Consider the following 20,893-nt stretch of genomic DNA (forward strand, 5'->3'; position numbering starts at 1 on the left):
CAATTTATTTACCAGTTGAGATACTCTGCTTTGCTGTCAAGTGAGACGCTTACCGAGTTGATAAATGAAGGCCGTGACAAGAGAGCACATACCTCTGCCTAGGGAGCCCAAAAAAAGTAGAGAAGTATTATTATGCCTAGTCAAGGCGCAGCGCCGATACGACATATAGTATAGTCAATTTTGCATCGTTAATAACTTAATCACAAGTAAAGCTGAGTATTCGCATCCCGATTTCCGCTCCAAGCAACCGCCGCAATAGACTCTCTTTTTACCCGTACCTTCCCTATCTTCTAAGAGGCCCAAGCCGCTTGCGACACGGTGGCGCAAGCGCGACGAGGAAGAGGCATAGCAAGATTTATATGCAGACGAGCTCCTCGAAGGATAGTAACGTTAGGCAGGCGAGCAGGCGGATAGGCGGGCGGACATGCGGGCGGGCAGGCAGCAATTCGACAAATCACGCATCTTTAGGTTCTAAGCCCAAATATATTGAAATAACATTAAGCAGCCTACACCTTGGTGCCGTAGGTGCGAATAGCTTCACTTTATATAAAGGCAGATAGGTGCGCGTAGGGGCGTAGGGAATATGCGCACCTAATTATGGCCTTAGCCAGCCACACTACCCCATTTTTTGGGCTCCCTGGGCAGAAGTATGTGCTCCCCTAGTCACGCCCTAAATGGAGATCTCTGGTCGAGAAGTCGTAGACGTGTTGCGTAGGGTAAACTTATGCTGTTATTCCGCCTGACGCCTTTGCGGATGTGAAGCCCGGGCGTTGGCAGCCTCCATTCTTCCCCCGACACAATCGTCACCGACTTGGTGCAAACCTGCGCCGATCCGGATACAGGATAACACAAAACATCCGAAAAATGAATATAACGCAGAGAAGCCTGTAGGTGCTCTGCTGACGGGATTATCCAGCCAACTGCTCTACCGGCAGCACCATCCTGGACCTTCAAGTTTGGCATGTCTCAAGCCTCTTAAATCATGAAGTCATTTCCCGCCTTCATTCCAACATAGCGAGCCACAATACCGTGGCCGTTACCATTTAGTAGGCCAGCATCGTCAGTGGCTGAGGCAGTTGTCAAGTCGCAGCGTCGCAAGATTACAATACATGTTCCCGAGGCATCGAATTTTCGGCCAACTCGAGCAAAGAACATGGCTCACTTGATGCGCCATTGCCATAAGTAGGCCATAACTGTATTACGTAGGTGGTTGAAGACTGGTCTCAGCCCCTGAAAAGAACGTTCGGCTCAGCAACAACAAGGAGCCGCCCTGCCCTGTTGCGAAGATTAAAATTATAAAAGCGGCTTCGTTTCCTCTGGCAGAGAACCCCTTGGCATCAACATTGCAAGTACCTCCTCGATCTTCACAGTTCAAACAAAGTACAGCTTGCGACACGATAAACGACGTACAAGACTTCCTCGTCGGAGCCATCGAGACCTTTGAAAGACCTACCAAGCAATCAAGATGAGGGTAACGGAGCACTCCAGTCTCTTGCGAGGGCCCGATCCGAACGACAGTAATCTGAGACATTAGCAGTTTTCGAGCATCACCCTTGCTGCTTTTTGCACTTCACTCGCCATGGCGACTCCCGCACGCATGGGCATGGCGGCAGATCCTGGTAATTTAACACTTTTCCTTTCTTCCAGTACCCATGATGCGCCTCGAAACATATCAAGTGCGTGGAAGCTGACAGAGAACGTAGATGCAACAGTATCCAAGGCGGATGAGCTGTTCCAGCAGATCGACAAGCAAGTAAGTCAACTGCGCAGGCACCAGGGTTCTGGCCCTGTTGTCAGACGCTGACGCTCGATCTAGTGCACCGACTTAACCCCAGAGTGCGCCAAGAGTATGAAAGGGTTGGTTGGGGCAATCAAAGATGGAGCGTCCAACAAGAACGCCGAGAAGATCCAGCAGTCTGCTGTAGACTTTGGGCAGAAATTGCAGGTAACTGAAAGATTCCCTCCTGTCGAAACTCGAGGGGAGTCGACCTCTCCTCCATCGGACCTTGGACTGACGACGGTTTACTAGGCCAACGGTGGTTGTGTCCAGGCCTTGACGGCATGCGCGGAAAAGTTGAAGCAGACTGTGGCTCCGGCCTAATGACGTGGAGCGGGCACGTCGCGGCGGTTCATTCCGACCTTGGTCTCGCGCGAGAACTGGCGATCTATATTTTGGGTACATGCATGGCTGGCCAGGCAGTTGATGGAACCAAAGATGGAAAAGGGTCATGCTGACTGTCGGAAGTGCAATCATCCTGTACGCTATGCGACGTCTCCACGAGGCTATGTTAGATGTTTCAACGAATAGAAAACTTGGGCCATCTTGAAGGCATGGAGTCTGTAAGGTTGAATTGAGATTGACTTTGCTCCATCTCTGAGCATTAACCCTTGATGCGTGTCGAAACCTGGACTGGTCGGACAACCTGTGGCGACGGCCTGCTGAATGCACTACGCTTCGAAAGCCGTGCGAGGCAGAGGTGGCAGTTTTGACAGTGCATTAACAGAACATAAGCAGTGGTCATGCAGAGAAACATGAAGACGAGGGACCCAGCTCGCGCAGAATATCCACGTTGCGAGAAACGAAGTGACTTGACCTACGGGTTGGGGAGGGAGAGGCGGCATCGTTCTGTGAGTCTGTGAACTGGCCATCAAGGCCCCCGAGCAACGACATATGTGCGGGAGTAAGACGTCTGGACAAAGGTTGAACGTCGGGGAGTAGAAATTTGCTCCTGGTTTGAGCAAGCGCTGCGTCAATGTAAATCTGCATCTCCAGCGCCGGCTCCTGAGACGGTGTGACATGTTGGAAAACCACCACGGAAGTCCGATCTCGGATAGGGGCATCAACGTCGCACAACATGACCGGCATTGAATCCCGGCAGCTACCGCCGACCCCACAGCTCACACAAGCATGATTGAACAAGTCGGTGTGCTTTAGGAGCCTAAACCTGACCGTGTCACCTCTTTGGTGTCGTCTTCGCATGTCTACTTGCACTTCGATGATGGGCTGTCCGAGCAAGCCCGACGGCGTGTGGCGTCACGGGCACTGGGCTCGACATGGGGGGGATAGATAAGCTTGGTCTCGATGGCATCGACCAGTGGATAGCAAGCAAGCTTCGTCCTGACGCGGCTAAGCAAACCACTCTACGGCAGCAAGCTTTGAAGAGGTGGGTCGAATTAGGGTCGTAGGAGCACCCTTGAGGCAGAAGCAAGAGGCCAAATTCAGGGAACACGGCGGAATAGTCCGTGTACCACGTTAATGGCAGGGCGGGAAGGAGAGTGGACGGCCCATGTGCACTTGTGCGCGTCCAGCCCGAAGGGGGCGGGGGGGGTCCGAGGTGAGGCTGATGGGCAGGCGCGAAGACTACAGAAAACAAGGAAAACGGGGGACAAAGTACTTTTCCTTCTCTTCGTCATGCGCGTATCAAGTAAGTATAGAATATCCGCAGGTGACATAGAGGTTGAGCCGGTGGCTGCCACAAACTTGCGTAACAAGAAGAATGCTGTTGAGAGCCACGACCTCGGCTGCCCACCACCTGAAATGGCCAAGCCCTCCAAGCTCTTCACGCAAACTAGGTATCTATCTACCAGGTAAGCTTATGTTCTCTGCGTCAGTATCACGAGGGCGCCGGAAACGTGGCGTACTGCGCATGCATACATGTACACGTGCAGCCCTTGATCGTGCATACACTTGGCTCGAGCTGGACTGGACTCGAAGGCGAACGTGTCGGCTGAAAAAGAAAAAGCAACAGCGGGAAAAGAAGCGATGTGATGCGGATATACCCATATTGCCGGTGGTGCAGAGGTTCAAGGGTCTTTACACGATGAGCCGGCCGTTGCTGGAGGCGCGATTCGGATCAACTCCAGTTAGACACGGAACACTTGGCGAGTAAGTAACGCGAAGAGCCTGACGAGACATGTAATCGTCTCCTATCCACAGATTCAGGACGCGGACACAGGAAAGCAAATCAGGCCATCCCGGCTGGACTTAAGCTTTTGCCGGGGAACCTGCAGTGACATGGCGCTTCCCGGTTGCCACGCATGCCGAGGTCTTCCTCTTGAGAACTGCCTATTCCATCCTTTTCTTTTCTTTTCCTGTCGCTTGCTTCCTCCCGCTTCTGGACCCATCCACCATCGCGCAGGGATAAAGCCCCCTCCAAGAAACAAGAAAAACAATATCTGGCTTCGTGGCAAACACTAAACAGCAAGCCCCCTTCTTCGCCTCACGCCCCGCCTCCCCTGCTGCCTTCCAATCCCTCGAGGTTAGCCAAGAGTCCCCCCTCCGGTGACGAAGAAAAAGGGGGAACCATCAAGTATTGTTAGGTGTGACGTGCTGAGCACGTCACCCCATCTGAGAGCTGGTTAGACAGAGGACGAGGGGGTGTGGCCTCTTCGAAAAGCAAACTGACGACAAAGGCGCTGGCGTCGGCTGTAACAGTTCTTATGGCGAAGATCACTCCCATATTTGGGCCCGTCGAGCAATCATAAATCATGTAGACATCCATATGTGGAACGATTCAGACGAGCTGCAGATACGGCGCTTCAGAGAACCAACTGACGCCGATACCAAGGCGTATGCGGATCCAAAGTAAAAAGGGCAACCATCTCGCCATCTCCTCGGCCATATAACAGCGTCCATCTGGCCTCTCCTGTTGCCTTCTTTCGGCCGTCTTCTCTTTCGATTCTCAACCCTTTCCCTCTCTTATGCACCCTCCTTCTCGCGAATCATATTCCCGAATCCCCTCAAAGATTCCGTCGCCACCGACATCACCACCGATGGCAGCCGCCGGCTGCTGCCCGAGTGATGGGAACCAAGACGTCGCCCATTGTCCCGAACGTGCGGAGTGCCACGGCCACGGCCACGGCCCCGAGCACGACGCCTGCCACCACTCTCCTCAAACTCCCTGCGCCGACGAGTGCGAGTGCTGCGACGACGAAAGCTGCTGCGACGATGCCTTGCCCAACTGCTCCCCGACGCTCACCTGCTGCGACTCCGAGGAGGAGCGCTGTGACGGTTCGTCTAGGCCCGGTTCTCTCTTCGAGCTGTCTGGGTGCGCCCTCGAGTCTTATGCTGTCTTGTAGAGCAGTGCATCCTCGCCGCTGCCGCCTTCGAGTGCGAGAAGACTTGCGAAAATGACGTAGCAGGCCATGCTGGTAAGAATCTTGTTCCAGTCTGATGCACTCTCCCTTCTTTCATTCAACGTGTCGCGTCGACACCATCCACGTCGGACAAGAACGAGACTCGGTCGGCTTACACCGAACCCCTGCCCCGTCTAGGCACAACCAACCACGAACACGCCCACGACGAGTACGGCAATCATCCTGCCTCTGCCTGCAGCACCCATCTGGCCAAGGCGTTTGAGCAGTATAGCGCCTATCTGCAGTCGGCGCGCTGCATTTGCCGTGGCATCCTCGAGCGAGGTTGGGCTACTACCTGTTGCGCTGAACAGTCCGAGCGAACGGCAGTCACCTCGACCGACACATCCGTCGGTGGACAGCAAAGTGCGTCTGCAACCAGCCATGGTTTGCCCAGGCACGGCAGGTCCCATCATCACCATGGCACGAAGCGTCGCGGCAGGGAGGCGCACCACGAGCACGTCGGAACCACCGTCGTATTCAACCAGGAAGGCGGTTGCTCCGACGGCCAAGACGCGGGTCAGGGTCACTCGTCGGAGAAGACGGCTGCCGTCGTCAAGGTCGGAAGTGACGACGTGGAAAAGGCCGCGGGGTTTGAGCATGTCTCTCTTGCCGTCGATGGCATGACCTGCTCTGGATGCGGCAACAAGATGGCGCGCACCCTGAAGGCCATCAACGGCGTCTCTTCAGCGCGAGTCAACTTCGTTATGGGGTGTGCCGAGTTCTGCCACGACACGTCCGTCGCTTCCTCCGACCAAGTAATACGCGCGGCTGAACGAGCGACGGGCTTCCGCTGTATCAAGCTCTCAAGCGACGACCAGACCATCGACCTGCTGGCCGGCGGCCATTCGGCGAGGACGCTTGCCGACGCCGCGATACCGGGAGTCACCCAGGCCGCCATCCTCAGCAAAAATGTCGTCCGCGTGTCCTACGATCCTACCGTCGTGGGGGCCAGAACCTTGATGCAGAGGATCGGGACCTTGTCCGGAGGACTGGCACCCCCGTGCAGTGATCCCAGCGTGTCCAGCGGCAGGAAGAGGCTCTTTTACCAGCTCATCAAGACAACCGCCGCCGCTTGCTTCACCATCCCCGTGGCGGTGATGGCCTGGTCCAAGCATCTTGTGGACGCAAGGACCGAGGCTTACGTTACTCTCGTTCTCGCCACAATTGTGCAGCTCATCGCGGTGCCAGACTTTTACCTGCCGGCAATTTCAGTCCTTGTTCGCAGTGGTGCGCTGGAGATGGACATGCTGGTGGTCATCAGCATCACGGCTGCGTACACCTACTCCGTCGTCGCCTTCGGCTTCTTAATAGCCGGTAGACCCCTCGAAACCAAGGCCTTTTTCGAGACGAGCACTCTCCTCATCACCCTTGTTCTCCTCGGCCGTCTTGTCGCGGCCTATGCGCGCATCAGGGCTGTTGCTGCCGTCTCGCTTCGGTCCCTGCAGTCGACCACAGCGGTCATCGTTGAGGACGGCAAAGATGTGGAGATGGACGCGCGACTCTTGCAATACGGAGACACGCTCAAGATTGGTTCCCACACCGTCGTTCCCACCGATGCGACCGTCCTGAGCGGGTCGAGCGAGGTTGACGAATCAATGATGACGGGCGAGAGCATACCCATCTTCAAAAAGGAGGGCGACGGCGTCATCGCGGGCACCATAAACGGCTCGGGCGCATTGACTGCACTGCTAACACGCCTCCCGGGCAGAAACACCGTCACCGACATTGCCCGGCTGGTGGAGGAGGCTGCCAAGTCCAAGCCCCGGCTTCAGGATATTGCCGACCGCGTCGCCGGTTGGTTCGTGCCCTTTGTCACCTCGGTTGCCTTGATCGTCGTCGTTGTCTGGATCGTCGTCGGCCTCAAGGTGCGCAACTACGGGGTCGGAAAAGCCATATCCACCGCCATCACGTATGCTGTCGCCACTCTTGCCGTCTCTTGCCCCTGCGCGCTCGGGCTCGCCGTCCCCATGGTCCTAGTCGTGGCCGGCGGCATCGCGGCTCGCAACGGCGTCATCATCAAGTCGGCCCAATGCACCGAGCGGGCTCGCAAGGTGACGGATGTGGTGTTTGACAAGACGGGAACCATCACCGAAGCTGTCCTCGACGTCACGGACGAGCAGCTCCTGAATCCTGACCGGGACGAAGCCATTGCCGTCTCCAAGGCACTCGTCGCCGGCAATCGACACCCCGTGTCGCTTGCGATCGCCAAGCATCTCAAGCAGCGCCCTGTCCCCGAAGCGAAACTGGCCAACATCCACGTCGTTTCCGGGGCAGGTGTCGAAGCCGCCTTGGAGGGCAAAATGGTACGTGCCGGAAGCCCCGAGTGGACCCAAACCTCGGGCCATCCAGCCGTCGCCCGACTTCAGGAGCGCGGCATGACGATGCTCGTTGTGGCCCGCGATGCCGAGCCCATGGCCGTGTTTGGCCTGCGCACTCGCCTCCGTGTCGAGGCGGCCGGCGTCGTCGCCCAGCTCGGCCGTGGCGGCATCGACGTCCACCTCGTGTCGGGCGACCAAAGGCGCGCTGTCGAGGCCGTGGCGGCGCAGGTGGGCATATCATACGCCGTCTCGCACTGCAAGCCTGCCGAGAAGCGCGACTACGTGGCGAGGCTCATGGAACGGGGCAAAACCGTCATGTTTGTTGGCGACGGGACCAATGACGCCGTGGCCGTGACGCAGGCCAACGTGGGGGTTCAGCTCGCCAGCGTCCAATCTGCCAGCGACGTTACACGGGGCGCCGCTGATGTGGTTCTCCTGAATGGCCTTGATGGGATCCCCTTTCTGCTGCGCATCAGCGCCGTCAGCTTCCGCCGCATCGTCTTCAACTTCGTCTGGTCCGCCACGTACAACCTGCTCGCCGTCCTCCTCGCCTCGGGCGCCTTTGTCAACGTGCGCATCCCCCCGGCCTACGCCGGCCTCGGCGAGATTGTCAGCGTCCTGCCCGTCATCTTCGCAGCTATGACGATGCTGCTGAAGAAGAGCAAGACAAATAACACATGGGCTGGGTGAATGGGTGTTCGGAATTTGACGAATTGCACTGTCAAATCAGTCATCTTCAAGCACTTGGTGTAGAGAGATGGCGTGCAGAGGAGCCAAGACGCCAAGACATGGGGACAGCGTCGTCGCTGCATAGTTGAGCCGTTTCCAAGGCCGGAAACAATATCAATTACTCCGTACACGGTAGGGGATTATCTCCCCCTGTTGTTTTCCCCAGACTCAGCTTTCTGTCATGGTTTGACACCGTCGTGTGCTCTGCCCATCAATCCGCGGACCAGCCAGCTGAGATTCTCGGCCATCAGCCACTCCGTAATCGGCTCGGTAATGCGTAGACCTCAACCGTGCGTTGGGTTGCATCGAATGGGCGCTTAAAAGAAAAGACTCGTTTCCTGGTCGTCATCGTCCATCATGTATTCGGACTCGCACTGGCGATGTCCCCGAAGTCTATCGCCCCGTAGACATGCTGCAGGGCTTCTAGCTTCTCGCGTAGATAATCACGTTGATGCTTCTGCGTCCTCTCAAAGCTAAACAAGAAGCGCACGAGGAAGAAGAAATCCTCTATACGTGCGCGCGCCTCCTCGGGCGCCTGGCTGGTGGCGCGTGGTAGGGCCAGCACATCGGCGACGGTGCTGGTGATCTCGAAGAGCTTCTGAAGCAAGCCGCTGCCGTGATTCACGACACTCGAGATGCTGCCGAGACGGCCGACGAGACTGCGCAGTTGTGCGGAGAGGCGCTGCGCGGGAAAGTGCAGGGAGAGGCCCTCGTGAGAATTTTGTGGAGGGGCGGAGCGGAGGAGCCTGTGCGAGAGGGCGAGCTGCCAGACGAGTGTGCGGAGCCAGAGGCGCGTGACGAAGAGATCGACGTGCTGAAGCTCGCTGAGCGCGCCGTGGCCGCCGGTCGTCATATCTCCCGCGGCCTCGGCTGCGCGGGCCTCGTCTTGGTCCAGCTCGGCTTGCTTGATTTCGATCCACCGAGCTGTCACGGCGGGCGCGAGTTCGGTGGGATCGTGCTGCGCGGCCCAGTGGGTGAGCAAAGGCCCGTCCATAATGCCGAAGAGATGGATGAGGCGGTTGAAGCCGAGAGTCACCCACGAGGGGACACTGCTGTCCGTGATGGGCAGGCCTGTGCGAAGAGGGACCATGATGCAGGGGAACCCCGACACGATGCAAAGGAAGCGCTCATGTATGTAGGCTTCCCAGTACATGCGCTGCCTGCGAGAAACCTCCTTGGGCCCAAGCAGGGTATCGCCGTCTGTATATTGGTGGACATTGAGCATTTGAATCATGGCGATGGCCTCGCGCAGGGCGGCAAAGCTGCGGTCGAAGCGCTTGAAGGCCATGAGGGAGATTTCGTTGAAGATGCACGTCATGATGCGCTTGACGGTGATGGGCAGCTCGCTTTGCAGGCCACTGGCGTCGCTCTCTCGGGCCAATTCAGCCTTGCGATGGGCCCACAAGCTGTAGTGGACGAGCGAGGTCATCTGAGCGGCGACGTCGCCGTGCAGAGTCCACGACGTCTGCGTCAGGTTGATGGTGACGGCGCCAAAAGCATGCACCAAGGCGGCGTCCTCGAAGTTGGAGTGCATGGTTGCGATGGCGGCGCGTATCTCGTCGGGGGTCAGGACGGGGTTGACGGGATAGACGAGCTGCTCAAAGTCCGGGAGCAGCCCCAAGAAGAAGTCCCGGGAGTAGCCGCTGCAGCCGATGGACTCGGGCTGGGGGCTGGCGGAGTGGGTGGCATCGACGATTCCGGCGATGGAGGTGACGGCAGCGGCGGGAGACGGGTCGGGGTCGAGGGCACCCCGGATCTTGCTGGTTCCCTTGTTGCGCAGCTGGGCGACGAGGCGGCCCCGGACTGCGGGCTTCCTCTTTGCCGGGGCGGGGGCAAAGGCGCAGGTGAGGTTGAGGTGTGCGCACTGGGCGCAGGGCTGGTCACCGCTGCATCTCACCTTGCGGACCCGACAGGCATCGCAGGCTCGCGTGATCTTGCCGCCCATATGGGCCGGGCTCGGTGGTTGTGGGCGAGTGGGCGTGGCGCTGGTGATGGTGAAGGTGATGGTGATGGTGATGGGAGAGGCGGGAGGCGAGGATGAAGAGGCAGTGGCGTCTTCATCTCCGGGGCCGGCCAAGGGCTACCTGCTTGTCCGCCGGCGCATGAGTTTGTCTTATGCTGTTGCTGGTCGCATGAGCTGCGGGCAAAGCATGATGACGGAGCACTTCGAGATTGGGTTCGTGGTGTTACTGCAAAGTCGGGACCAGCTTCTGGCAGCTTCTGGGAAGCCTCGGCTGGTGGTAACGTTTATTTAATAGCGGCTTATGTAATGGGCCAGGCGGTACCGGGCTCTCTACTTGTGCGACAGTCGTGCAACGTTCGCCAGTCGCTCGGCCGACGGAGGCGCTGGAAAGGATTAGCACGGCCCGCATCATGCGACCCCTGAATACCTTATAATCAAGCTTATTGGCACCCGGCGCCGTCGAGTCATGCTGCTGCGTTTCGAAGACGTGGGCGTTACAAGTGCCCAGCTCAAGCCTCTTGCTTCTGCTTGCAATCGGAGGCAAGCAAGCGGAATGGAAGCAAGAAACGAGTCATTCCCCTTGCCCTCTCCTCGTCGATACGTGCCTTTTTCGAACCTGCAACCCGTGATGCATGAGTTGGGAAAGAACGGCAGGCGAGCAAAGGTACCTCTGCATAACCTTGACTGGGTGCACATGATGAAGGCAATCCAAGGTAGCAGCTGGTACTCTCCATCCACTGACTTGTCCTGTCTGTTAAATCCTATCCTCACCGACAGACATCAAACGCCCGCCCTCAGACTCACTGCAGCCACTTGGGATCGAACCATGATTTGACACGCGCGACTCAAGACAAGGGGCAGTCTGTCCGAGTTACGGTAGAGACTTTGTGCATCTCGTCTGGTGCATCAGGCTGAGAGGCTCCCACAGAGAACACGTCTCCGTCACCGCCTAGCGCTCACGCAGCCCCCTCGTCCCGTCGATACGCCTTGATCCAGTATTCCGACTGCAGGAAAATGCCATAATTGCTCGACTGCCACGGCCTGGTGGGATCCACGAGACAGAGGTCGAACCGCTTCACGAGCTGTGGATAAGGTCAGAGAATGGCTCCTGCGAGGCCGCGGGCCAGTCTTACCTCGACAATCACCTTGTTCAGCTCCATCAGCGCCACGCTGCGGCCTAGACACTGCCACCTCCCATACCCAAACACCAGCTCGACGGTGCCGTCCATCTCCCGGAGCTTGTCGGCCGACGCCTCAATCCACCGCTCTGGACGAAACTCGTGCGCATCGTCGCCCCAGATGTCGGGCCAGCGAGCAACGCCCCACGCACAGTATCCGATGCGTGTGCCCTCCGGGAAGAACATGCCCTTGTAGCTGTCGCCGCCTGCAGGCACCTCCTTGGCCATGAGCCCGGCCACCGGCGGGAACATGCGGAGGCCTTCCTTGATGACGGCTTGGAGATAGGGCATGCTTCGCGCCTCGGCATCGGTAATAATAGGCCTCGTGGGGTTGGTCTCGTTGATGTCGGCACGCAGCTTGTTCACGACGCGGACGTTGCTGATGATGTGCAGCATGGTGGCTCGGATCGCCGTCGCCGTCGTGTCGGAGCCGGCCAGACTGGCCCCATCGTGAGCGGTCGCTGCCGCCGCGGCCATCCGGGGGCGTTTGGTGGGTGACTTACATCTGCATGAGGATTTCGGACTCGGCCTCGGACTGGGTGAGGCCGCGGGCCACAAACGAGCCCAGCATGTCTCGCTGTACCTTCCTGTCGGGGCCAAACCTCTCGGCTGCGACCTGCTTGGCAATCCTGGTCACTCATCATTAGCCTCTTTGGCCAGCTAAGCTGCCGCAGGCTTGCGTATTCGACCTACGCCATGGTGCGACCGACTCCGATCACGTCCTTGTCCGAGGGCAGCATCCACCGAAACAGCGGCGAGCCCAGCAGCCCCAGCAGCCACGGGAGCGAGCTGGTGAGAATGATGTTGGGCATGTTGGCCTCCATGGTTGAGATGTACTGGTGTACATCAGAGTCCGTGGCAACATCGCCAAACGGCTTCCCGAACGCGAGGTCCGAGATGACATCGAGGGTAAAGTACTGAGCCTTGCGCCCAAAGTCGAACGGCCGCTTCGCTGACACATACTTTGTGTCGAGAAGATCGATGAGGGCCATGACGTTCTGGTCGATCTTGACCTCGAGGTTGTCAACCTCCTTGCCCGAATACTGGCGCCATGGTCAGAGCGCGCTCGCCAGAATCGTGTCGTGGGGATTGCTGGGTATGCATACACCGGCGGCCATCTTCGTCCGCAACTTGCCATGCAGTTCGTCGTCCCGCTGCGATAAGACATTGTCCTTGCCCGGATCGAGTCTCATGCCATTGTACCAGACGGAGCGCTTGTACGGGGTTCGCACGTTCAGCATTCGCTTCATGAGCTCGGGGTCGCTTGTGACGAGATCGTTGGGGCCCACACGGGCCACCGAACCTGAAGGACGCGGCAAACCGTTAGTTGTGTGAACGAATCTAGGTCGCTGTGTCCATTTTTACAGGGGATGGGCGGGTGCTCGATCGACTTGTTGGTGGCTGTCTCGAAATCGACATCGTGTTGTATCGCGGCCCGTCGCGGAATCGCACTCAAGGCTTCCAACTAGCCGCTGCCTGTTCCTCGGAATCCTTTGACTTGGGCGCAGGTAGTGTGCAAACGGCCCCAGGGCTACGTGTGCATTACATGCATATACATGTGCGAGCAAGGGGAGACGACGTACCGTGTTTCTGGCATGCTTCGTACAGGTCGAGATGCGTTCTGCCTCCTCCCACGGCACGGATGAGCCACCATTTGGAAAAGCCAGCACTGCGCGGGCCGGGGATATGTCGCAGGCGCCAATACTGGCGCAAGGTGGACAAGGTCCTCCACACGACGACAAGGACGAGCACGCAGCCGACAAGCGACGCATGGAGCAGCTCACGAGCCATCTCGTGGGGCGTCTCGGGGCAGCTTCCTCGGCAGAGGGCTCGTCAGACTCAGGGGACGGGGTCTGGGACTTGGTATCCGGCCAGGAGGGTCAGCACCGCACGACCAAGGGCATCTGGGAGCCAACGAGAGCGCGCAGACGACGGGGGTCATGGCGGATTATGAATGAAAACGCCCGGCATCGCGATTCGCATGAGACACAGGGACCGACGCCGCCTACACGAGATGGAGCAAACGCTAGCCATGAGAAGGTGGAGCGGCAGCGGCTCTCCGACTAGTCGTCTCCGCGAAGCGCCAATATAGTTTAATTATCCGGACCCAGAAATCAGCACCATCTGCCTGCCGAGGCGAGCAAGGAAACAAGACGAGGAAAAAAGAAAAAAAAAGGAGCCTGGCTAATACAGAGTTGACAGCGGCAAAACAAGGTGGGTGTGTGATGTGGGACTGCATGGTCCCCCAAGTGTGGGATGGAATGCAGCTTGGCGGAGCACCAGTCCCCCCGGCCACAGTTGAAAGCTGGGCCACGGCGCTTTTAGCACGGCAGTAGTGGCTGCGAGGCAGAAGCACAAGCACGCAGACGGTTGGACAAGACGGCCGTCGGATGGATGAGTGGGAAGCCGTTGCGGCAGATGGAGCCAACATGCTCGACCGGAAGCTCCACAGAAGCTCCAGGGGTCAAACGAACGCCGGGGCGAACCTTGGAATTATGGTCCCGGCCCAATGGACGGCGACCCATGTTGGCTGAAACGCAGCCCCGGCCGCGGGTGATAGGTATGCTTGAGCAGAGGGGAAAGCATGTTCCGCCGTCCGATGCAAGCTCGCTATGTACAGCATGTATGTATATCGTGTCACGCGAGACCTGTCCCACCATCATCGTCCAGTCTCTCGTCAAATGAGCATACATACAAACACGGCGTTGGGTCTTTTTCGCCCCCCTCCCGGACCGTCGCTTCTCTCCTCTCCTTGGACACTTTCTGAAGAATCCACGTGGCGTTTGTTTGCCCTCAATTTCCGTCGAAGAAACCTCGGCATTCGATATTCTCATCGCTGCAACAGCCTGGGCGCGAGTTTGGGAGAGGGCGCGAAGCCGAGAGCGACGGGTCGTTTCTGCTCCTATCAGACTGGCATGACAACGCAGCGCCTGTCCTCACCATGGTAGACCTGTCGCTGCCGTCAATGGAGCCGTTGCTGGCTTCCGAGGTTGGTTCCATCAACCGCTCCGCTCCCCGGCGCGGTTCTGCACAATCGGCGACAGACGGCGCATGGGGCTTGCTGAAGGCGTCGACTCGCTAACACTCATCTCCTCTTGTTGCGCAGGATGGCGATGACGATGTAGACGACGGGCTGGGCGCGGTTGGTCGCCCCAACTCTTGACGTGTGCGCGCGGCTGACGGGAGCGACGACGTCGGGTGCAGTCTATTGCGAGCTCGTCGACGTCTCTGGCCTCAAGCATCATGAGATATCGCGAAGAGAATGGGAGAACCTACCACGCCTTCCGAGCCGGCAGTATGCTAGTCCTCAGCCCCCTCTCCCCGACATGCAGCGCAACGAGGCTGACGGTGGGCGTTTTGGAGGGTATGTCCTGCCAAACGACGAGGTAGGATACACAACCCTCGGCCTGCATCCGACGACTTGCCAACGCATTGTCGCCCGCGCCTCGGGCTAACCGGCTGTGCAGGTCGAGAATGAGCGTCTAGGTAGGAAAAACCAGAATGACACTGCGCCTGACGGACATGGAAGCTAAGGGTGCTCTCCGTCCCTGAACAGACCTACAACACCACCTCTGCACCTTGACATTGGGGGGCAAGCTGTTCGCATGCCCCGCGGGAAAGGAAAAGCCGCTCCAGCGCGTACTCGACGCCGGGACTGGTACGGGTATTTGGGCGATGGATTTTGGTACGAGGCCAGCGAGCGAGGAATATGCGGGCCCGGAAGACTGACGGAGAACGGCAGCCGACGAGCACCCCGGGTCTGATGTACGTGAGCAGATGCCACACTTGTCGCGAGGCCAGAGGCTCAACATCTCCAGGTGACTGGCGTCGATCTCAGCCCGATCCAGCCTTCGTTGTACGTCGAATCGCATGTCCAGGCCCGGCCTTTCTAACCTTGCTGCCTGCAGTGTCCCGCCAAACGTATCCTTTTACATTGACGACCTCGAGGACGACTGGACTTTTTCCTACAAGTTCGACTTTATCTACGCGCGCATGTTGACGGCCTCGATCTCAGACTGGCCCAAGTTTCTGCAACAAGGCTACGAGTAATCCACCCCGTGCCTCTGGACAAGAGAGCCTTCTGGCCCCCTTGGAACAGTGGTGGCTGACTTGTTGCGCGGGACAGAAACCTCAACCCGGGTGGCTGGATCGAGTTGCTCGACGTCCACCTACAGCTCAAAAGCGATGACGGGACAATACCCAAGGACTGCGCCGTCGCAAAGTGGGGGGACTACATGCTCGAGGCGGCGGCCAAGCTGAACCGACCGCTCGACAGCATGACGTTTTACAAGCAGCAGCTCCTAGACGTGGGCTTCACAAACGTGACGCAGAGCCTGTACAAGTGGCCGACCAACTCTTGGCCCAAGGAGCGCAAGTTCAAGGAAATTGGTACGTGGCTCTCGACCAGCCAGAGAGCATGGGACTCGCTCGACCTTGTTAACCGGGTTGCCTGCAGGGATATGGACGTACGAGAACCTGGGCAACGGCGCTTCAGGACTCAGCATGGCCCTGTTCACGCGTGCACTGGGATGGAAATCCGAAGAGGTCGAGGTGTTCCTCGTTGATGTGCGGAAACAGATGAGGGACCGGTCCATTCACGCGTATTGGCCCATGTAGGTTCCAGCCCCTCCTCCTCACCCTTGACGCGCTTTCCGCTTTGCGCGGCCGACAGTGGGTTGCTGACGCGGCGGAACCGCACAGATACGTTGTATACGCCCAGAAACCAGAGCATGTGTGAGAGAGCTGAAGGAGGCGGCGGGCGCTGCTGCAGCATTGAGGGAGGGATTCGGCGAAATTGAGGCTGTCTGACAAGGGGACAGACGATGGGAGGGAATGGCCGATCGATTACAGTACATGCTGGCGGTGTCCTTTTTTTCCTGCTTCTTGTTTCTTTCTTTCCGCTCATCTCCCGTCGGATTTCAGCCATTGCCGCTGGATTATACGATACCGATGCATGCATGCAAGCCCTGACGAAGTGAGCAATGCAAGATGATGATCACCGTCCCCAAAAGAAGGAGATGATGAACAGGGGGAAGGGTTCTCTCACCGCGATTTGTCACGGATTGCAAATTGTGACGGAAATGCTCAGATCGCCCGGCCGTCTTGCGCTCCACCTTGTACGTCAACTGTCTCGGAGCCGGACCGTGGCCGTGGGATTCTTGCTCTGTGCGAGCCGCGCCAGGACGGGGGGTCCATGGGGAAAGGTTACAGATGGCAGGGGGAGAATGCACGAGGCAGAAGCAATAGGTCAGCTGTGATATATACTGTAGGGGACGCTGCATATGTATGAACGGAGCATCTAAGAGCGAGGGAGGCGGATGGAGGGATTGGAAGGATTGAGCCCCATGTCCTTCCGAGACGCACTGCTTCGCATTGGACAATGCTCTCCGCTGGTTTGCATCCCGTTGCTTTTCCTCGCTGACTCTGATTCCCCTTTCCCTCGATTCCGTTTCACCATTTGCCACATGCCGTGGCATCGACGTGCCAAAGATCTAAGAATAAATGCACACTCAGCAAGGGCAGCCGCATTGTCTGTCTTCCGGCTTTCTTATTTCGGCGCCATCCAGCAAGAGGCGCCCGCTCCGTACCGATCAAGCACATCCCAGAAAGGATGGTCAGCTCTGTCCCCATTCCCTACCTACTTTCTTTCCCCCTCCCCTGTTCCCGTGTCTCTCCACCTCTATCCCGCTCGTCAGTAATTATGTTGTATTTCTCCAAAGGCGTGGGGCGGGTTGCATGCGGGCGTACGTGCGGTGCCAGGCTTACGTTGTGTGGAGGAAGATCATGCAACATGATTATTCGAGAAAGAGGGGAATCGGGGAGAAAGGGAGGGCCAAGACCTTGCTGAGGATGAGAGGGGGGGTGTTCGTTCACCTTGGGGCTCCAATGTGAGACACGGCGGGCCCGGGGCTTCCGAGGCGTCGCGGGCGGTTGCAGACGCCGTGCGTGCACGTACGGGATGTGGGAGGATGCATGTGTGTCATATCATATCCACTGTTTCTCCTACTGGACGCCGACGGCTTCGACCCGGGCTGGCCATGGCCATGCCGCGTTGCAGCACGCCACTACTTCCTCGGTCAAACGCAACTTGTATTTACCTTGCATGCATAGGTAGATGGATACACGAGGTCCCCGGTGATCGTGTGATCGGGCTCCTAGAAGAGACGCATGCCCGATGCCGCGGTCGGTCCTCCCTCTTTTCCTGAATGCCTCGAATGCTCGGGTTGGATCCAGCCGAGCCTTGTCCTTCTTGCACGGAGCAGGGGGAACTGGTGTGCGGAGAGCGGGTGTTCGCAACACACAAACTGTTGTTGTCTGCAGCATCCTCAGCGGAACTTGTTGGCTCCTCCTGTGCCTGCTTATTTACACTCGTTCTCCCGCCGAAATCGCTGCTTCGACATAATTACAGCGTCGTACAGTACAGTACTACCCAGTGCTCAAAGAACAACCACGCAGATATGGATACGCAGGATATTGACGCATGTGGTGTATGCGGTGCATCACAGGCATTGTACGCAATGCCATGCTGCTATCCCACAGAGACTCGAACTGCATCGATGCCGAGGCCGTTGCCGTTGGAAGATGCAGGCGAGCAGGCAGAGACCGTCCGTTCGAAAGTTGCCGAGCCTGGTCTGGTATCTGAATAGCCTCGGACGTTGCCCGGCATTGCACTTCGGCCTATGACCTTGCTCGGCACAGATGACCTTTCCACGCCATCATAACGTATCGTGGTTGGCATCGTCTCCCTACCGTCCAGAGGCTGCATCTTCCTCGCGTGTGATGGCCGTCTCCGACTGCCATGAATAATTCCGTCACCCGCCTCACCGCATATGCTTGTTGGTCGACTGCACATATGTATAGGCCCAAGAACCTTGCACGAGTGGGAAGGAGAGCCATTCATACGCACAGACGTGATGTTTTGACATGCGTCTCTGGTTACACAACCACTGCTCCCTCCCGTCCAACAAAGCCATTGTCCCGAAGCGCACAGCGTAGACGATGTTTCTGCCCCTTGAACCAACGGCAGCTAGTGTGTCGTTGCATCCAGGTGGCAACGCCCCGGCCCGGCTTCTCAGAGGCGCGATAGTTCCCGTCGTCAGAATCGCGGCGGCATTCGCCACAGCTCACACCTCTCCAAGGGCAACAGGGGTCGTGATCGTAGTCTATGGCAAAGGCGCAGGCGATTCAACTGCCAAAACCAGCAGGGCCGTGAAATCTACCTCGTCCCGACTCTTCCTGTTCAACGTCGGGTCTTTCGCTCACCCTCTGGAGTAAAACACAAAATCATTGCCAACGCCGCCGCACCAAGCCAAATCACCCATATACAAGTACAGAAACATACGCTCGTCTAACGGCGTCTACTCGTCGTCTCGTCCGCGGCTCTTTCGCGGCATCCAGCCGCCCATCTACTTGCTCGCCGGTCGATCCTCAACGCGCTCCTCAAGCACCTTCTCGCCCTCAGACGAGCTGTCGACGTGGCCGCCGTCGAACCTCTCCACAGATGTCGACTTGAAGTTGCGTGCGCTGACGCGGTTCTCGAACAGGATATCGAGCTCGCCATAGGTGCGACCCTTGGGCTCAGGCAGGCGAAAGTAGGTCCAGATAGCGCAGAGGAAGCAGGTGCTGGCCCAGAAGAAGCCCGACTTGGCACCCCAGTTCCAGGCGCTGGGGTTGAGCATGCGGGGCGTGATGATGTTGGTGGTGATGCCGACAATGTTGTACAGGTTGCGAGCCAGCACCACCGACTTGGTGCGCAGGCGCGTCGACGACAGCTCCGACACGAGCGAGTAGCAGACTGGGCCGACGGTGGCATCGTAGATGAAGGTGTAGACGAGGAGCATGGAGCCAATGGCCCACTGGGCCGGCACGTTTTCACGGCCGGCAAACGAGGTGCAGCCGATGGCCAAAAGCAAGCTGCACATGGTCAGTTGACCAGTCAAATACAGTGTTCGACGCCCGGCCACGCTCATGAGGAACCAGGCCGTCATGGTCCCGATGGCGCCCAGGCCGTACTGGGCAATCGACATGTTGAATGAGTTCTCGACAGCCATGCCTGCCTGCTGGTAGAAATAGGTCGAGTAGCTCATAAAGGTGGAGCCGCAAAGGGTCTGCACCATCCAGGTGGCGCAGACAATCTCGGTGCGGCGCAGGTTGGTGCCCTTGAACAGGTCCCCGTACGATGTGCCGGCGCTGGCCGCCTTCTCCATGGCGTTGGTGTGTACCATCATCGACAACGTCTCGTCCGCGCGGAAGGCGACACCACTGTTGCGCGACGTCAGGCGAACGATGGACCGCTTGGCATCTTCGAGTCGGCCGTTGCGGACGAGCCACCAGGGGGATTCGGGGGCGAGATAGATGCCAATCATGAGGGGGATGGGCCAGATCCACTCGAGAGCAAAGGGGATCTTGTATCCCCACTTGTCGTCGCGGAGAATCATGGCACGCAACACGCCCGAGGCCAGGAACTGGCCAATGACCCAGCACAGGTTGACATAGGTGGTCAGATAGGCTCGAAGATGGGTTGGGCAGACTTCGGCGGCATACGTCGTCGTCAGGGTCTGGAAGACACCCCATGGGATGCCGATGAGAATCTCGCCGACAAGCAGCATGGGCAGCGACTCTGCAAAGACGAGGATGAAGATGAAGCCGATGCAGCCGACGAGGGCACCAATCAGGGTTTTTCGGTAGCCGATGCGCTCGGCAATAATGCCGTTGAAGAAGAGGCCGAGGATCTGTCCGCAAAGCGCGCCGTTGGACAGGCCCGACTGCCAGGCAGCCGTGAGCTCGAACGAGCCATCGGACTGCTCGACACCAAACTTGCGCTTAAAGGGCGGGTAGGCGTAGAGGTTGTTCAGGATGACAATGTCGTAGCCCTCGAGGATGATGCAAGTCGAGAGGAAGACGGACCAGAGACAGGCCTTCTTATAGACCTTTAGGGACTTGACAAGGCCCATGTTGCGCTCGGCCTCGGTGGCAGCCGCGGCCTCTTCGGCCGTCGTCGAGTCGTGCATCTTGGACTCGGCAATGGCAGAGGCTCGACGATCGTCGACGGAGGGCGACTTTGCTGACTTGGACATATCGGCGGCGTCTAAGTCGAAGGGCAAGATTTAGCCACGACGCTCGCTGACAACAAGAGACCGGACACTCGCTGAAGACAAGTCGAGCAAGAGGTGGAACGAGAAAAGGTTGGCAATTCTAAAACATGAATGCGGGCGTCCAAATTGTCGTTTCCGTTGACTAATAAGGGGGCCCAGGGTGAAAAAAAAGTCGCCTCGGAGAAGCCGTGGAATTCATCCGAATGCTCGCCTGATGGGGTCAAGCAAGCCTTGGCAGTCTGGAGGCGGGGACCGTCCCAACTTTATAAGTGTTTACAGGCTCGGGTTGTATGAGGCAGTCTCAAGCACGACTCATTGACAATTGTGCGGTGGCAGACTGGATCTGTTTGCTTCCCCTGGTCTGGGACTGCGGCGCTGACCGAATTGATGCATTGTATTAGTGGCTAGTCCAATAAGAGACAGAGGTCGTGCCAGAGCGGAGACTATTGGCGGCGCCTAAGAGAACCAGGGTCC

At 58.0% G+C, this 20,893-nt stretch overlaps 5 protein-coding genes across 5 annotated transcripts; 3 read left to right on the forward strand and 2 right to left on the reverse strand.

Annotated features, from left to right (window-relative positions):
* Positions 1 to 1,579: 1,579 nt before the first annotated feature.
* HRG_09968 (uncharacterized protein) lies at positions 1,580 to 2,101 on the forward strand (the record flags this gene model as incomplete). Its single annotated transcript, XM_044868439.1, has 4 exons — positions 1,580 to 1,619; positions 1,704 to 1,753; positions 1,817 to 1,945; positions 2,030 to 2,101. The coding sequence occupies 4 exons, from the start codon at positions 1,580 to 1,582 to the stop codon at positions 2,099 to 2,101; spliced, it is 291 nt and encodes a 96-aa protein (XP_044716436.1).
* Positions 2,102 to 4,773: 2,672 nt separating this feature from the next.
* Positions 4,774 to 8,144, forward strand: HRG_09969 (e1-E2 ATPase domain-containing protein; the record flags this gene model as incomplete). The annotated part of the gene is made up of 5 exons (XM_044868440.1): positions 4,774 to 5,011; positions 5,080 to 5,151; positions 5,275 to 5,446; positions 5,531 to 6,230; positions 6,309 to 8,144. 5 exons carry the CDS (start codon positions 4,774 to 4,776, stop codon positions 8,142 to 8,144), a joined length of 3,018 nt encoding a protein of 1,005 aa, XP_044716437.1.
* Positions 8,145 to 8,538: 394 nt separating this feature from the next.
* Positions 8,539 to 10,128, reverse strand: HRG_09970 (fungal zn(2)-Cys(6) binuclear cluster domain-containing protein; the record flags this gene model as incomplete). The annotated part of the gene is made up of 1 exon (XM_044868441.1): positions 8,539 to 10,128. One exon carries the CDS (start codon positions 10,126 to 10,128, stop codon positions 8,539 to 8,541), a length of 1,590 nt encoding a protein of 529 aa, XP_044716438.1.
* A 974-nt stretch (positions 10,129 to 11,102) lies between these two features.
* On the reverse strand, positions 11,103 to 13,115 carry HRG_09971 (cytochrome p450 domain-containing protein; the record flags this gene model as incomplete). Its single annotated transcript, XM_044868442.1, has 6 exons — positions 11,103 to 11,228; positions 11,280 to 11,763; positions 11,828 to 11,953; positions 12,018 to 12,367; positions 12,431 to 12,627; positions 12,908 to 13,115. 6 exons carry the CDS (start codon positions 13,113 to 13,115, stop codon positions 11,103 to 11,105), a joined length of 1,491 nt encoding a protein of 496 aa, XP_044716439.1.
* A 1,150-nt stretch (positions 13,116 to 14,265) lies between these two features.
* On the forward strand, positions 14,266 to 16,062 carry HRG_09972 (methyltransferase domain-containing protein; the record flags this gene model as incomplete). Its single annotated transcript, XM_044868443.1, has 12 exons — positions 14,266 to 14,268; positions 14,431 to 14,466; positions 14,529 to 14,619; positions 14,688 to 14,710; positions 14,792 to 14,810; positions 14,881 to 15,009; positions 15,067 to 15,089; positions 15,143 to 15,180; positions 15,233 to 15,370; positions 15,451 to 15,713; positions 15,781 to 15,937; positions 16,026 to 16,062. 12 exons carry the CDS (start codon positions 14,266 to 14,268, stop codon positions 16,060 to 16,062), a joined length of 957 nt encoding a protein of 318 aa, XP_044716440.1.
* Between the last annotated feature and the right edge of the window lie 4,831 nt (positions 16,063 to 20,893).

The sequence above is a fragment of the Hirsutella rhossiliensis genome (genome assembly GCF_020360975.1).
Source record: "Hirsutella rhossiliensis strain HR02 chromosome Unknown scaffold00014, whole genome shotgun sequence".
NCBI lineage: Eukaryota > Fungi > Ascomycota > Sordariomycetes > Hypocreales > Ophiocordycipitaceae > Hirsutella > Hirsutella rhossiliensis.